Source organism: Larus michahellis, chromosome 1 (assembly GCF_964199755.1).
Source record: "Larus michahellis chromosome 1, bLarMic1.1, whole genome shotgun sequence".
Lineage (NCBI taxonomy): Eukaryota > Metazoa > Chordata > Aves > Charadriiformes > Laridae > Larus > Larus michahellis.
Window position 1 is genome coordinate 106,334,840 of NC_133896.1, and position 17,517 is coordinate 106,352,356.

The following is a 17,517-nucleotide window of genomic DNA, read 5'->3' on the forward strand; positions in this document are numbered from 1 at the left end:
TGCCCATTGGGCCGTTCTTTTACATTCAAAATAGTCCCCTGATGCAACTATGCATTAAAGGCTGTTACTAGCCTACCTCCTGCCTTCCTGCCTGCGTTTTTTTTTGTTTGTTTGTTTTAACTTTTTAAGAGAACACTGTATTCCTCTATTTTACTGACCTCAGCCCTACTCAAACTAGGGAAGACTCAGATGGAGTCTCACATGTATGGCTTCACTCAAGAAGGCCTCCTTAAGACAAAATAAAGGCAAGCAACCGTAATGTTAAAGCTGATTTCCACAGGTCAATGAACATGGAAGAAATGTCATGATTTTTACACACTATCCCTTAAATATAAACAGAGAATGTTGTAGAAATTAGGCATATTTTTCTTTCCTTACACTACTGCTAGTATCAGTAACTTCATAGAAATTTATAAAGCTACAAAAATCAATAATAGTGTAATACACTAATTCAACAGAGCAAATGAGTGATTCTGTAACACTTTTTATGTGATTATTTCTTCTCCACCACCACCCCCCTCCCCCCGCAGCCCCAACTCTTAAAAAAAGTAACCTATGGATATCTGTAAATCTCTCTACCTAGAGTGGGATTACAAAGGTAATCTCTGCAGGATTCAGCATTTCTTCTTGTAATGCTCAGTACATTAACTGAGACAATGTATGCTGTGCCATATATTACTGCTGACAAACAAGAACTTTAACATACAGAACAAAGCCAAATTTTTAATAACAATGGAACAATAAACTTCTGAGCTATGACCATTATTCTTCAATGTTAGCGTAACATATTGAGTGTTTTTCACTACATTCACTCAAATTGATTTTATTAGTGTAGTTATGAAAGCCAGCAATTTTTCTTCAATCCACTAAATCTTTCCAGTATTTTTGCTATATTTCAATGCAGAGCTTGCATTGAAAACATTTACTTTGTTACAAAAATGTTGCCGAATGTGGTATAATACAGCAAGCTCTTATTTCTAGTAGTTGTATTTTATTTTTGTTCACACTGATACTATTTCACAATATACATGTAATAGTGCAGTACGTATCTCCACTTGCACATGCCAAATTTTATGCATGGTGCTTAAAAACATACTAAGTACTTTATAAGCACTAAAATGGAAAAATTGAGAAGCGCATACTCCAATAATTAAGAGTCATTGTTACTATATTTAAGTTCAATGGCTACAGATTACATATATGAAACCCTTTTTTACTAACTAAAAAAATCCCTTTCTATTTAACTTTAAAAACATACAGCTATATGATCATTTTACTGTATGGAAAATATGAAGGTAAGAGTTGTCAAAAAAAGTATATTCTCTTTCTGAAATGTAATTAACATGAAGGGCAATAAAGAAAAGCATTTGGCTGAGTAAAAATAAACTCATAACAGCCCTGTATAAACCAATATTCTCCAGAAACATGTTTCAAGAACTTCTCTCTCCCTCTCTACTTGTTCTGTTCTCCCCCAGAATTAAAAACAATTGTCCAATTATCTCACAGTTCATAACAATCTACACAAATTTCCACATTCCTGTATTTCAATAGATGTTTTTGTAATGTCTTGAACTGTCACAAACTCCAAGTTTAAAGCACAGGATAAATTCAAGCCACATTCAAATTTAGAATTAGTACCTCAGGGGCAGATGATGTTGGCTTTTGTTATTTAGAGAATCCAATGAGTCAAACTTCTATATTTAATACATTGATGTGGTTGCATACAGCTGGGCAGCAATGTCACTATATTTTGAAATTATTTTCCCACTCCAGAAAGCTCTCAGTGACAAAGTTACGCTATGTCAGAAGCTGAAGCTGCATCTCATCCATTTGCTTAAAACCCCCTGCTATTTACTCTATTATACTGTCATATGCCAAGGCTCAAAAAAAGATGTGCTATGCCATACAGTAATATATGCATTTAATGTTCAAATATCAGGTTTAAGACACAGTAACAGCATGCATAGTCTTTATAAAAAGTATCTCCCAAAACGTTTTATAAATGTATTTTTTCAAAGACTTTTTGAAGAGAGCTCATATTTAGATATGTTAAACCTCAGTGCAAAACAGGCTAAGAGAAATAACTTCAGATACGCAGTTGTTAAAACTGTCAGCATCATACAGGGGTTTTGAGATCCCTTCCATTAACTGTGTTTAAAAGCAGTATAAGCAACCAAAACAATATTGTGTCTTGTGTCTTTATTTGCTAGACTGTTGGGCTCTCCATATTTCTTCTAAAATATTTTTCAAAGCCTGTCTGTTTTGACAAGTTTAATTCATTGTGCCTATCAAATTTATATTTATCATCTGGTTTAGGAGCTTGCAATGTGCATACCATCATTACTGATGACAAACACCACCTTGCAAAGAGACAACCAGCATCTCATATTATAGAAGTGTTATGTTCTAGCCTCCGTTACTACTCCTGACCCACAAGCACAACTGGCAACTGCTTTCATTGACTTCTCCCAGTCTGATCATTGGTTTGCAGCACCATCTGGTGTCAATCAGTTTACGTAATCAACTAAACAGTTGGTCAACCCAAGCTCAGGCAAATCAAAACTTAAGACACCACAGTGACTTCTCAGGAACACTTTTATGCTCACACCAACTCTTTCATATGCAGTACTCAGAGCGTCCTAGCCCGTGACTCCAAACTTCGCACACTCAACCCCACTGTTTTAATGATACTTCTACCACTACCTTCATGTTTCCTCAGCACAGTATCCATAACCATTCTCCTATTCTCAAGCTCAAAAACGTTTTATATAATGCTCACAACTAGCTACCTAGTTAACAGAGGTACCAGTTGAGCCAGTAACTGGCTGCTCCTCAAGCCTGCAGCCAGCCAGCAAAGGGGGACTCTTATTTCCTCAGGAAGTCATAATGCAACGACTTGACAGACCCCCTCCTCGACGAGGACATTTCAGCTTTAAGAAATAGCATCTCGCTCTCCAAATGTTCTTATGAAAAGGCAGATTTTATTTGAGATACACAGAACATCCAATCAACTTGCAGAACCCACCGACTAGCATACAGACTACTATATAAAGTAAACTTCAGTGAGAACTGAGGCAGTTTAAGCTTCTGATTGGGGGCCATAAGGACCAATGCTATTCAGAGGAAACAGTAGTTTCTCAGTCAAAACAGATCTCAAAAATAAAAGCAGATGATGTGAGCCTGGGATCCAGAATTACGTTTTGCAAAACTGAAAATACAGTCTTGTATTAAACCCAGGTAAAACCAAACCAAAGCAAAACCAAAACCACAAATCCCGGGAAGAGAGTGAATACCACAAGGTTCATTCAACTGACCTACAAAGTTATCCTGCAGACAGGAAGTGTTTTTGACAAAACCTTTAACGGAACATGTGTAACTACAACCATAAGGATACTTTTACTACATGATCAAAAATGAATTCTGGCAGTACTTCGGCCATTTTCTTTTCTCACACAACCCTTTCACATCCCCCATTTTTTTTCTTTAACAGAGTTTTAAAAATATTTTGTTCACTTAACATACAAAGAAAGACATTTAAAAGCTTGCTATGAAATCTGAGCTAAATAGTTTAAAAAAAGCAATGGATTTGGAATTTTTTCCCTTGTGTGTGTACTGTAGTAGCGTTAAATAAATAAATAATCAAAAAATCTGGAACATTTATAACGTAAGAAGGAAATAGCCGTATTTTTTCTATTTTAAGCACAGTAAGTTTTACAAGCAGCAGATTTTGCTGTCATTAAAATAAATAAATAGATCAATAAATCTGATCATCTTCCTAACTAAAGTAACATTTTGCTTCTTCACTTGCCTATTTATATGAAAAAAAACTTCCAAGGGAGGACTGAAAACATTGGCTCTAAATTTACACATAAAGAGTTAACTAGAATACACAACAGAGAAATTACCTAAAACTGTAAATATTTTTTTTGAAATTAAGTTATTCATACATGCTGAAAATAAGCATTTCTTAGAAGGTTTTAAATTGTGAAAAAGGCATTAAACTGTTGAAAAGCTGGGGGGTGCGTGTGTGTGAGAGAGATAAAAATAAAAATGTAAAACATAGACACCGCCCCCACCCCCCAACCTATTTCAGAAACAAATTCACAGCACAGTTTAAATCACTTTTGCTCTGCAGAGGATTCTTTCAGTGAAGGTGTATTCAGCTATTATATTTGCAAAGAAAGTGGTCTCAATTACAATGTTTCTTGGAAAGTCCTTCATTTAATGTAGACAACGTTTTTCTCTTAAAGCCTACTCTAAGAAAAAACATAATCAAAAAAGCTAGAAGTAAGGTTCTTTAATTCTTACTGAAATAAAGCTTTCATCAGTCTGTTTAAAATCTTGAGCAACAATACAAGATGATATGTATTTACGTATCTTAAAATTATCATATACTTTTGTGAGGTACCTCATAGGTAGTTCCATAGTGGCACGTATATTGGCATTGTCTGTTGGTCTCCGCATCTTGTTCAACATTAGTGTAAAAAATTACTCCGTCTCCAGAACAAGATACAATCTGTTTGTCATTGGTGCATGGTAAGAATTTTGCACTAAAGATATTGGCCCTGTGTCCTGAGCGAATGGTTGTTAAGACCTAAGGAAGAAAGAAAAAGGAAGGCTGTATTAGGTTAAGATTTTCAAAGAAAATAAAGAATGGGAAAATAACACAGGCTTTGGTACTATAAAACATCAGTTATGTACAGACTGCCAGCAACCTACAGCTTAATACAACAGAACAGAGAAGCTGTCTTTACATCAAATTTCTACGAACAAAGCATTTCCACAAGAGACATTCACTTATGCACTTGCACAAAGTAGTCTGCAAAGGACTGGAATGCAATTGCCGCATTTTGTTTTTAAAATGCTAGTTACATATCACACCACATTTCTCAAAGTAAAACATTAGTCCAATGCGATAGATAGCATGTCCAGACTGCATGTCAGTGAGTATACATTTAGAAGATCTGCAATATTGTGGGTCAAGAAGAAGATGGCATTGTAATTCAAGCCAATTTTATAGACTTTAAAAATTGATGCTACTCTTAAAATAAACTCGCTTCAAAGAGGAGAACTGAAGCTAGTAAGAAAGGATGCTTTGAAACCAGTCAAAAATAAACAAACATTTAAGAGCACGATTACAGGCCAATAAACTAAGACTTGACTTAGTCTCAATGAATGTCATTGATCTACAGTATAGCAGAGAAGCACATAATTTACTTCACCATCACAGTTGGTTTTAAACACTTTGTGATCACTGTTTATATTTCCTAACATACTACTTATTAGTCTTTAAAAACTGAAAAAAACTCCATATGCTTTCCTGTGCACTAGTTAACATTCTATTCTTACCTCACTTTGTGTATCTGCAACATTAAAACCAAACTGCATTTTCACCAGTACTAATGGGAAATATATACTTACCGAGTTGTTTACAGTATGAAAATTACTTCCAAATTTCCACTCAATTAACTTCATTAAATAAAACATTATGCAAATGAAGTTTTGCTGATAGCTGGTGCCTAATACTTTACAAGTGCTATTTCACACGTTTTAAACAATTCACATACACAAGAAAGATTAATAGTGTATCTGCATATTCTGAAAGATACACAAGGCACATCAGGAGGTATAATACGTTCATTTTAGTTCAAGAAATCTGCCTCTTAATTTAGATTTGTTCAGATTTCCGCATTTTACTGAAAACCTTCAAAACCCAGACATTCAAAAGAAATTGGAAACTCAGTATCAAAAGAGCAACTCAGAACAAGTCCATAAGGTACCCTAGTTCACATCACAGTTAAAGACATGTGACCTGTCAATCCCCCCTCTGATTTTACGATATTGCTACTGTGAAAGAAATATTTTTTTTGTGACAAGAAATCCTTTTTGATCTCCCTAATAAAATAATAAAAAAAAAAAAATTCCAAACAACTACGGGCTTCTTTACCATCATAGACTGCTCTTGCCAGTTCTCCACCACTTCCTCCCTATTACTGAATGTAAGCAGGCAGACTTTTTTCTCTTGGCTCTGCTGTACAGGGTCCTTCTCTTACCAAACTAAATGTGCTTCTTTCCCCCCCTTTTCTCACAAAGCTCAATCTAACACCCTTGCTTTTTATGCAGCCAATAGCCACCTTATTCTAATCTTCTGATTCAGTTTTCCCTGTCTGCAGATCTCAGTTTAGATGTGGAGATCTACATTTGATGATTGCCCTCAAAGTTGGAAAAACTCAGATTTGTCTTTCTTCCCTTCTCTCCTCCACTGTAAAACTGAAACAGCATTCAGAAATATATACAGCTACACATTTTCAGTAAAGAGTTTTCTCACAGGCAGACCTAACCCCGTATGTTGCCTGCCCCTCAATTTCCTGACTATGTTGTGTGGTGTTGCAATAAAAATTATTAAAGTATTACAGAATTTATTATATGCAGAAGATTTTCGATGCCCTTCTTGACTTGCACTCGGGTTATTATACTGCCTTAGAGAGGGGAAAAAAAGGCATAAAAAGTTGCTTGTGCCTAGGCAGCAAAAAAGATGAGAAAATTTACACAAAGTAAAACAATACTACCACCTTACTCCATTGGAGCATTTTACTACCAACACATAACAGCCTACAAATACTTAACAACTGAGTAAAAACAGGGGAAACGAAAGAATTTCAGATGTTCTTCAAAGTACTTAACTAGCCGGAGTAATTTAGACGTCCTCCTAACTTTTGCAATTGCTTAAGTTATATGTTACACAGAAAATCAGTTGAAGAGGCAACAAATTCAAGAATTCAAATTGCATCTCTTACAAGTGCAGGTTAGATCTTTGTGACAGGATTACTAATTCACATAGCGATGCCGGAAGCTTGCATACAAGCTCCATCCCTAACAATAAGTACTTTCCTCCAAGGAAGTAGAATTCCTGGCAGCTACTCTGTTGTCTCCTTTAAACCTGAAATGTTTACGTCCCACATCCAAATGGAAACTCTTTACAATAAAAAGAAAAAAAGTCACTATAATGAACAAACCAGTATTTTTAATCACATTAAAAACTAAAATCAGTTTTAAAAGTAGTTTTATTTCCATTCTTAGCTTACTTTTTGAAAAGAAGCCTATTGAAACAAATGAACAAATGCAAGTCAAATATCGGTGGGTTTCTAAGCCTTCCATGATGTAGTTAATATAGGGTTCCCATTTAAGATACTCAGCACAGAATCATTTACAATCCAGCCTTTTCAACAGTACTTCCTTTTAGGAGGTCAAACCCCTTTTAGAAGTAAAGGAAAGCAAAACTAACAGAACCGCATCCTAAAGTGAAAAGTAGCAATCCTGATTCTAGAAAAGCTGTAAACCTTCAGCCCCACTAAGCACCTTTCAAAGCTTCCCCAGCACTTTCTCATGTGAGCTGAACCCTTTCTCTCACAGAAGATAAGGCAGGCTAAAGATTCAAAAATCCTGAGCGTAACTACTCCTACGAATCTGTCTTCACACTGGTATTAGCTGAGAGAAGTCTCGGGCTCCATTTAAAGGCTTTGAAAACTGAGTGGGTCAACTTGATGTAAATTTATACCTTCCCAACTTTTTGTACCATACTGGTAGCAGGTAGAGCTTTAGCTCCAGTCAAACTCTTCCCGCACCCTGCCCCCAGTAATGTGATGCCTAAAATAAATAAAATGACGAAGAAAAGATCCACAAGAAGAATTATTTTCAGCCATCCCATGCAATTTGAATTCTTGAATTTGTTGCCTCTTCAACTGATTTTCTGTGTAACATATAACTTGAGCAATTGCAAAAGTTAGGACGTCTGAATTACTCCTGCTAGTTAAGTACAATAAAGTGCTCATTCTTTTGATTTAGAATTGCAATTACTATTAGAAATCACAGTAACACATTTCTCCTCAGATGCACAAACACTATAAATGTATAGCCTATTCAAACTTGAGAAACACATTTAGAAAAAAATCTTTCTGAGACACATTACACAGTAAGAGTTAACATTTATATCTGGCCGTAAATAACACAAACTGAAGTGACTTACATAAAAACTCATGTAAATAAGAGTTAAACAAGATTAAATGCTTCCTCATTTGATGGCTGAAGTCTATTTTTGCTACTCTAGCTAGCTCATAACAGAAAATATGGTGATAAGGAAATCTGCCAAGATGACAGAATTACAACAGAGTTCTGGTATCAATACCAATTTGCTCCCCTTTCCTGTATTGATTCTGTTCCTCAAGCCACAGAAAAGAAGCTAACACAATTGTAACAGTCATTAAAAATCGCATCTCTAGTATGTTTCAGGAACAAAACTGATTATTAAGTCTTCTGGCTATACCTGCTGTTTTATAATTGCATTTGCATATATTGGGGGAAAAAATAATTAAAAAAAAAAAAAATCTATCTGCTCTGCTATTACATAAAAAAATAACTCAGTTGATTTTAAAAATAAGAAAATAAAACATCTCCTATATTTCTCATTTGGCTTAAGTGCAGCAGTAGTAAACAACAAGGAAAAAAAAGCCACAAATACATCCCATGAAAGCACAAAGTTTAAATTGCTGCATCTATTAAAATACTTTAATACAGTAAGTATATAATAAGATAATGATATAGCAACTATCCCACAGTGATATATTAAAATAAACTCTGCACAATGAATAACACTGAACACCCTTTCCTTGCACGAAAAATTTCTACTTTGCGAGTCTCTCCAACACTCGCTTTGGAATATATCCTTCATCAGCTTCATCGCTGTCTTAGATATCTCTTCTTCTTCAGCTGAACTCTCACTCCAAGAGAAATCCTGATCTTACAACACTGATCTGAACTTTGTCAGACTGACATCAACAGTTGAAAGGAAGAGATCAAGTTTGGAAGCTATGGCTCATTTGGGGAAGTGAGAAAAGGGCCTTACCTATAGGCACAGGCAACATTCCAGATCATTATTATTCTCCCACCACAGGTCTTCAGGAAGGCAAAATATTGCTCCCTCCATAACCTCCTATTCAGACTCTTTTCCACCGTACCAACCACACATTCTGGTTCCCCCACCACATTTAATTTTTTCAGCACCTCTTCAGGGTTTAGTTCTGAACCTCTGAGAAAGCGTGGGACAGTACTTCACTTGAACATTGCTGCATAGGATCCCCAGCACTGAAGAACACAGTTTAGAGCATCTGTTCTATCAAACTATCAGAAGCTCCTTAAAGGAGCAAAGTGTGGAACACTGCTACTACGTGATGAACGCTAGCTGACATTACTGGAAGCCACTCGACTGCATTGTAACCCATATGAGTGCAGATGAAGAAAAGCAGAGACCTTTACAGGACTTTCCCCCTTCACAAATCTGTTTCCCCTATTTCAGTACAAATTCTCCATCCACATACATGCACACACAAGACAATGTAATGGCAAATGGTAATAAAGTATTTTAATCAAGATTGACACTTCAACAACATTACAGAGAAAGACAACTCAGTATATTACATCAGCAAAAGCTAATACAATATTTTAAAACTAAAATGAAACAGAAAACAATTTATCTGACTATAAGATTTCACAAGAATTACTGCATTCTATTGTTAATTCTGACACTAATCTGTTGTGAGACCATGTCCCTTTTGTGCCAGACCACCTACCGTAAAATGGGATAACACCTATGTCACAAGGGATTAGAATACTAAGGTTTTCAAGCACTGTGAATTTTTATTCCCATTTATAAACACTCTAAAGTGCCTGATATTACCTTTGACAGACAATAATTAATATCTGAAAAATAATTTCTTGACAAATATCTTAACCTGTTGAAAAATAACAACCTAAATCTTATTTGAAAATTACTGAGTATCCAGAAACAAACCTACCTTTCTGCTGTAGGGATTACTAATTACCAGATTGGTGTCATCCGAGCCAGATAAAATATATTCTCCTGTATCATTCCAGCAAATTGTATTCACCTGCATGAATTAACAAAAATTAGTTTAGACTCACATTAATTCAATTTTCAGAATATTAAAACATCAACACTCATCCAACACTACAGAAACAGGACTTAACAAATTCACGTGAAATAATGTAATTTCTAAGCAGCTAGCACAAAAATAAATAATTGTGGTTTTAAAACAAATTGATAAGGGAATCACCTGCTTCACCTATGGCATCTCAATTACTCCCTCTGCTCCTGAAGAATCCATCAGGTAAATTAAGCCTTCCCACAAAGGCCTCAGTAACCACAATTTTACACATTCAGGTACTTCAATGTACCAAATCTACTCCACAGAGTTCTTCAAATTTGAACTGGAGGGCATCACAATGCTCTCATTATTGTATCTTCACCATATCCAAATTTTGACCATCCATTGCTTTATATACTTTTCAGTGACAACACCTTCTCAGGGATCATGTGAAAAGGACCGTAGAATCCATCCCAGATCCCTTTTGAGAAGTGTTAGTATGCTGGGAAAGAAGAATGCTACAGTGAGGTATGAAATTTTATTGGGAGAACTTTACAATATATTTCCTTATCAATTCTCCTTTTCACAACACTGAGTTTAATAATGCGTTAATGAAATAAAGCTGTAAAAGCATTTAAAATCCAGGAAGCTTTGAAAGTATCCTTAGAGTAACCTGTCTTCAAGTAGCAGCTCATGCACACGCACCAAAGACTGCAAGCATGACCATTATTACTTCAAATAGCCTCTAAAATAGCTTAAAGTGTCAAACTGCAGCCATCAACATCTTCTGTTGGCTATATTCCATTGGCAGAATAACTGCCTTAGTGTGATATATCAGAGCGGACTATATAATTAGTAAAAAACCCACTTCATTCTACATCCTTTTCTTATGCTTTTTTCCTATTATTCAAATGTCTCATTCCAAGCCCAAAAGAAAATATTTTTGTTTAAAACAAATATACCCATTTTAGTTACTATTTTAATTACAACCTCAGTTGAGGTCCTTAATGAGGCAAATTGCAAAATCAGAATTAGCTGTTTCAGACTGATCACACAGGCAACAACTTAACATACTCATCAAGGAGCTTAACAGACATGCCTATGGCAGAGTTATTTCAATGCTCAGCAGCAGTCAAATAATGTTTGAATCATTAGGGAACGCACAGAAAAGTAAACATCATTCTGTCAGTGTATACATCTATGCATGGCAAAGCTGTGTCTTCCACACTAGGCAGTTTTGGTTCACATCCCGCTCCCATATTCTCCATTTCTATTACTGCCCATTTGAAAAGAGAAATTATGAAAAGAATGACTAGGATGATCACAGGTATCTAACACTTTTTATTGCAAGAAGAAATTAATTTGTACTGCTCTGGGGAGGGTATATGACAGAAGCTTATGAAATCATGAATGACATGAAAAAGGAAAGAAATAATTTTCCGTGCATCTTTACAGTACAGGAAATGGAAGGCCTTCAATGGAACCATCATATGATACACATGGCATTTTATTAAAACTGGAATTCATTGTCATGGAATGTCCTAAACACCAGAAGCGGAAGAATATACATATTCATCAAAGAAAAATGAGAAATTATCAGAAACAAAGATGTAACTTTCACTTCCATCTGTCCATTAAAGTTCAATGCATTTTCTAGAATAACCTTCAAGTACTGCCTGCTTGCCCTGTCTCAATTTTACTCAAAAATCAGTACTTGACATTCTCAGGGCCAAGTTACGAGGCTCGACTGAGCATTGGTATGACCTTGCATGGCTACTCCTATGATTTTATAATCCTGGTTGTCAATCACCAGGAACCATGCATTCAACTATCCCCCAGACCCATGTATCATTGAAGTAACCTGTCCTGACAATGACTGTACTTTAAAAATGTTGTCAAACATAGCACAAACACAAAACCCAAGAAGGTTCATTTTCATCTACATTTCCTTTCAGGCAGAAAAATACTATCATTGCCCTAAAGAAACCAAAAATGCTAATAAAAGGATACAATAATAGAAAGAAGAATAAAACAATGAAAAAAAACAAGGAAGCTGCCAAAACGCTAAAAAACATGATGTGAGCGAGAAAAGTTAGAAGAAAAATTAAACGAATTGAGTGGGGCCAGGGGGTGTACATGCATGTCCAAAAACAAAATCTGAAGGGCAGGAAAGCAGAGAAAGCATCAAAGATGCACAGGGGAGACGTGATTATCTACATTGCAGCATCATAAGCCTACACAAAACATGAATCATTCTCCTTCTAAATTCCGATTTCATTGCACTGATTGCCTCAGCATTGAGCAATTTCAACACACCCTGCCCAGGCCAAAGGTGATTCAGAAAAAATCCTGAAGTGAAATGACATAACCAATGTGTGCTAGAGGTCTATAACTAAACAAGCTTTTTATACTGTACCAGACCACGTTCTCAACACTACTGTCAAAAAATAAGTTCGAAAATAACAAAGTCAGTGAAATAAGCTTGGGGTTTTTTTCCAGAGAACACCAACTTTTCCGTCAATACACAACATTTCTCAGTGTTCAGTAAAACCTATCGACCAACAGTGAATAACCCCAATAAATATGCAAAAGGATCACTGAAAACAGATCCTCGGTATGAGCTGATTAAAAAAAGTTCTTACATCTCATTCCATGGTAGCAAAACAACTATTAAAATTAACACCGTAAAATGAGGACTAGCTAGAAAATTGGTTTGTCTTTCAAAACTCTGTAGAAAAGCTACATATCTCCTACCTTCACAACCACCCAACTAAAAGTATAATGTAACAATTACTACCCTAACAGTTTGAAATTCTTGGAAAAAAGTTAGAGCCAAAAGAAAGGATGCATCAAACACAAATGACAGACAATTACTACCAAAATGAGAAAAGTCAAAGGGTGGGTAATTAGCTTTATTCTATGAAGTATTCCACATTATCAACTGTACCTAATTTTATTTGCCACTCAACTAAGCTTTGAAAGGAATTAGCAAGCACTTTTGATTCATTAATTAAATAGTAAAAAATAAATTTACTATCTCTGTGTTTTCTTCAAAGACAATGCAGGAGGCAGTACAGCCAATCCTTAAAATACTGAAAAAGCAAAGTCCTCCTATCTATGCAACGTAACAGCAGAATTAACTCTTTTGTGAAGAGGATAGATTAACAGAACACAAGCAATAGAAGAAAGGAAATAAAAATGACTGTAGATATCCAGAATATCAGAAAGATCTCCCAAGCAAGAAAGGGGGTGAAAAGGCACTACTTTTCATCTACAGAGAAAAGGTAAAAACTGCATGTTTTAACCATTTGCAAACAAACTTCCCGCACTAATTTAAGCATAGCTTTGAGGACTACATCTAAAAATGACTTGCTCACAAGTGCCATCCTGAAGGAGATGGGTGCCACAAAGGATGCTTGTTTGTTACTGAAATGAATGTCTATACATAGAAATGAGAAATTATTCATCCAGGTAATTCTCTTTCCTTTATTTTAAAATGTAGTATTTGCTCATGTTAAAGGCTCCATCTGCCTACGCATTCTGCAGTTCTACCTACCTCAGCTTTCACAGGACCAGAACTGGAAGAAAGTAAGTGATATTTTTACTTCAATATGGTTTAGAGTTGCTTTCTCCTCTATTTTCCTTACCCTTCATCACTGCTGGTCCAAATTGATTCTCTTTCAACATTTCTCCTTTGGATTTAGCCACTTCATACAGAAAGCATCTCATGTAACTCTATACATTTCCTCATCAGCTTAAGCACCCTTTAGAGTGAAAATGGTAACTTCTTTCTTGCCAGAAAATGTCAACTTCTGGCATACACATGACCTCACTGAATTGGACAATGTGAATCTTATTGAAAGAGGTGTCCTGGTTTAGCCTCAGACGGCAACAAAGAACCACGTGCCGCTCGCTCGGGCCTTCCCAATACAGGAAGAATCGGAAGAAAAAAAGGCAAGACTCTTGGGTTGAGACAAAGGCAGTTTAACAGAACAGCAAAGGGAACAAGCAAACAACAACAGTAACACGGACAGAGGAATATACAAACACGGTTATGGAACCGCCGCTCCCCGACACTCCCCGACCGGACCCTGGACAACGCCCCAGCCCACTCCAAGGTGACTTCCTGCCCCCTCCCCAGGCAGCTCAGGGTGGGCATGGCTCACACAGCATGGAATACCAGGAAAAATTAACCCTATCCCCGCTGGAACCAGGACATTATCCACCCCTTATTCCATACCATCTATGCCATGCCCAGATCTTACAGGTTCCAATGAATTGCCACCACTTTCCCCTGTCATATATATATATACACATATATATTCATGCAGATATAATGCCCTTAGTTTATGGGCCATCCCTCCAAAGTGTCCGTTGAGTTCTTTTAATCCACGGCTTTGGGCTCCATCTGTTAGAACAGTCTCTCAGGGCAGGTGAGATGCTGCGTGGTGCTGGCCTGTTGCATGCTGTATTTTCGGAGCTTGTGACTGGTGCGCCCGGTGTGGCTCATGCTCACAGTCTGTGGGCTGAAGATGTAGATCTTGAAGAAGTTGCTGGGCGCCAGCTGCTGAGGTCAGTTCTTATCCCATCACCCCTGTGCCTTACTCGTAGTACAACTGATAGCAATTATAGTCATGAGGACATACAGTGACAGTCTTACTTAGCAATTAACAACACACAATTTGATTCATTGGCTATTCTCACCCAAAATCAAATCCCCATGAGGTACACATCGGACTTCCCCATCCTTCCGTATCACCCACCAAGTGCACCCAGGTCCTTGGGCAAAAGCAATCCCATGGATGGGTTTGCCTTTGCCTGAGGCAGGACTAACCCAGACTGTCTTCCCTAGCATATTCTTCATGTGCACTACGGGGACTTTATCCCCTTCTATAGTACGTGGAAGTTTTGATTGGGCAGGGCCAGCCCGATTGGTAGATCCCCTGGTGTTAACTAGCCAGGTAGCTTTTGCTAGATGTGTATCCCAATGTTTTAAAGTCCCACCACCCATTGCTCTCAGTGTAGTTTTTAACAATCCATTGTATCGTTCTATCTTCCCAGAGGCTGGTGCATGATAGGGGATGTGATATACCCACTCAATGCCATGCTCTTTGGCCCAGGTGTCTATGAGGCTGTTTCGGAAATGAGTCCTGTTGTCCGACTCAATTTTCTCTGGGGTACCATGTCGCCACAGGACTTGCTTTTCAAGGCCCAGGATAGTGTTCCGGGCAGTGGCATGGGGCACAGGGTATGTTTCCAGCCATCCAGTGGTTGCTTCCACCATTGTGAGCACATACCGCTTGCCTTGATGGGTTTGTGGCAGTGTGATATAATCAATCTGCCAGGCCTCCCCATGTGTGTATTTCAGCCATCGTCCTCCATACCAAAGAGGCTTCAAACGCTTGGCTTGCTTGATTGCAGCACATGTCTCACATTCATGGATAACCTGTGCAACAGTGTCCATGGTCAAGTCCACCCCTTGGTCACAAGCCCGAGGGGGTGTCGCATCTCTTCCTTGATGGGCTGAGGAGTCATGGGCCCACCGAGCTATGAATAGTTCACCCTTATGTTGCCAGTCCAGATCAACCTGAGCCACTTCAATCCTAGCAGCCTGATCCACCTGCTGGTTGTTCTGATGTTCCTCCGTGGCCCGATTCTTCATATCTACACGGCATACTTTCACAACCAGATTCTCTATCTGGGCAGCAATATCTTGCCATAGGTCAGCAGCCCAGATGGGTTTGCCTCTGCGCTGCCAGTTGCCCTGCTTCCACTGCTGTAACCACCCCCACAGAGCATTTGCCACCATCCATGAGTCAGTGTAGAGATAAAGTACTGGCCATTTTTCTCGCTCAGCAATGTCCAAAGCCAGCTGAATGGCTTTCACCTCTACAAACTGGCTCGATTCACCCTGTCCTTCACTGGCTTCTGCAGCTTGTCGTGTAGGACTCCACACAGCAGCCTTCCACTTTCGATGCTTTCCCACAATACGGCAGGACCCATCAGTGAACAGGGCATATTTCTTCACATTTTCTGGCAGTTTATTATATGGTGGTGCCTCTTCTGCACGCGTCACCTCCTCCTCTGGTGACATTCTGAAATCCTTGCCTTCTGGCCAGTCCATGATCACTTCCAGAATTCCTGGGAGACTGGGGCTTCCCATTCGAGTTCGCTGTGTGATCAGGGCAATCCACTTACTCCATGTAGCATCAGTTGCATGATGTGTGGCGGGGACCCTTTCTTTGAACATCCAGCCCAGCACCGGCAGTCGAGGTGCTAAGAGGAGCTGTGCTTCTGTACCAACTACTTCCGAAGCAGGTCGAACCCCTTCATATGCTGCCAAGGTCTCTTTTTCTGTTGGAGTGTAGAGGACTTCGGATCCTCTGTATCCCGAACTCCAAAACCCTAGGGGTCGAGCTCAAGTCTCCCCTGGTGCTTTCTGCCAGAGGCTCCAGGTAGGGCCGTTCTCCCCGGCTGCGGTGTAGAGCACATTTTTAACATCTTGTCCTGCCTGGACTGGCCCCAAGGCCACTGCATGGACTATTTCCTGCTTGATTTGTTCAAAAGCTTGTCGTTGCTGAGGACGCCATTTAAAGTCATTCTTCTTCCGGGTTACTTGATACAGAGGGCTTGCAATTTGACTGTAATCTGCGATATGCATTCTCCAAAAACCCACAATACCTAAGAAAGCTTGTGTTTCCTTTTTACTAGTTGGTGGAGACATAGCTGCTATTTTGTTGATCACATCCATTGGGATCTGACGGCGTCCATCTTGCCATTTTATTCCTAAAAACTGGATCTCCTGCGCAGGTCCCTTGACCTTACTTTGTTTTATGGCAAAACCAGCTTTCAGAAGGATTTGGACTATTTTACTCCCTTTCTCAAAAACTTCTTCTGCTGTGTTTCCCCATACAATGATGTCATCAATGTATTGCGTATGTTCTGGAGCTTCACCCTGTTCCAGTGCAGTCTGGACCAGTCCATGGCAAATGGTGGGGCTGTGTTTCCACCCCTGGGGCAGTCGACTCCAGCTGTATTGGACGTCCCTCCAAGTGAAAGCAAACTGTGGCCTGCACTCTGCTGACAAAGGGATTGAGAAGAATGCATTCGCTGTATCGATTGTGGCATACCACTTGGCTGCCTTGGACTCCAGTTCGTACTGGAGTTCTAGCATGTCCGGCACGGCAGCACTCAGTGGTGGCGTGACTTCATTCAGACCACGATAGTCTACAGTTAGCCTCCACTCTCCGTTAGATTTTTGCACCGGCCATATGGGACTGTTAAAGGGGGAGCGAGTCTTGCTGATCACTCCTTGAACCTCTAGTTGACGAATCAGCTCATGGATGGGAATCGGAGAGTCTCGGTTAGTGCGATATTGCCACCGATGCCCCATTGTGGTAGCAATCGGCACCTGTTGTTCTTCGACCCTCAACAACCCCACAACAGAAGAATCCTCCGAGAGACCAGGCAAGGTAGACAACTGTTTAACTTCCTCCGTCTCCAAGGCAGCTATGCCAAAGGCCCAACGGTACCCTTTTGGGTCCGTAAAATACCCTCTCCTGAGGTAATCTATACC

The 17,517-nt window shown here is 38.7% G+C and overlaps 1 protein-coding gene across 10 annotated transcripts in view; it reads right to left on the bottom strand.

Annotated features, from left to right (window-relative positions):
- The window catches only part of DCAF6 (DDB1 and CUL4 associated factor 6), a 104,154-nt gene that overhangs the window by 62,036 nt on the left and 24,601 nt on the right, over positions 1–17,517 (bottom strand). For all 10 annotated transcript variants that reach the window (XM_074598060.1, XM_074598052.1, XM_074598033.1 and 7 more), the window contains 2 exons: positions 9,852–9,944; positions 4,409–4,594 (listed from right to left, as the gene is read on the bottom strand). In XM_074598060.1, coding sequence (XP_074454161.1) covers positions 4,409–4,594; positions 9,852–9,944 — 279 coding nt within the window. The remainder of the gene's footprint in view (positions 1–4,408; positions 4,595–9,851; positions 9,945–17,517) is intronic.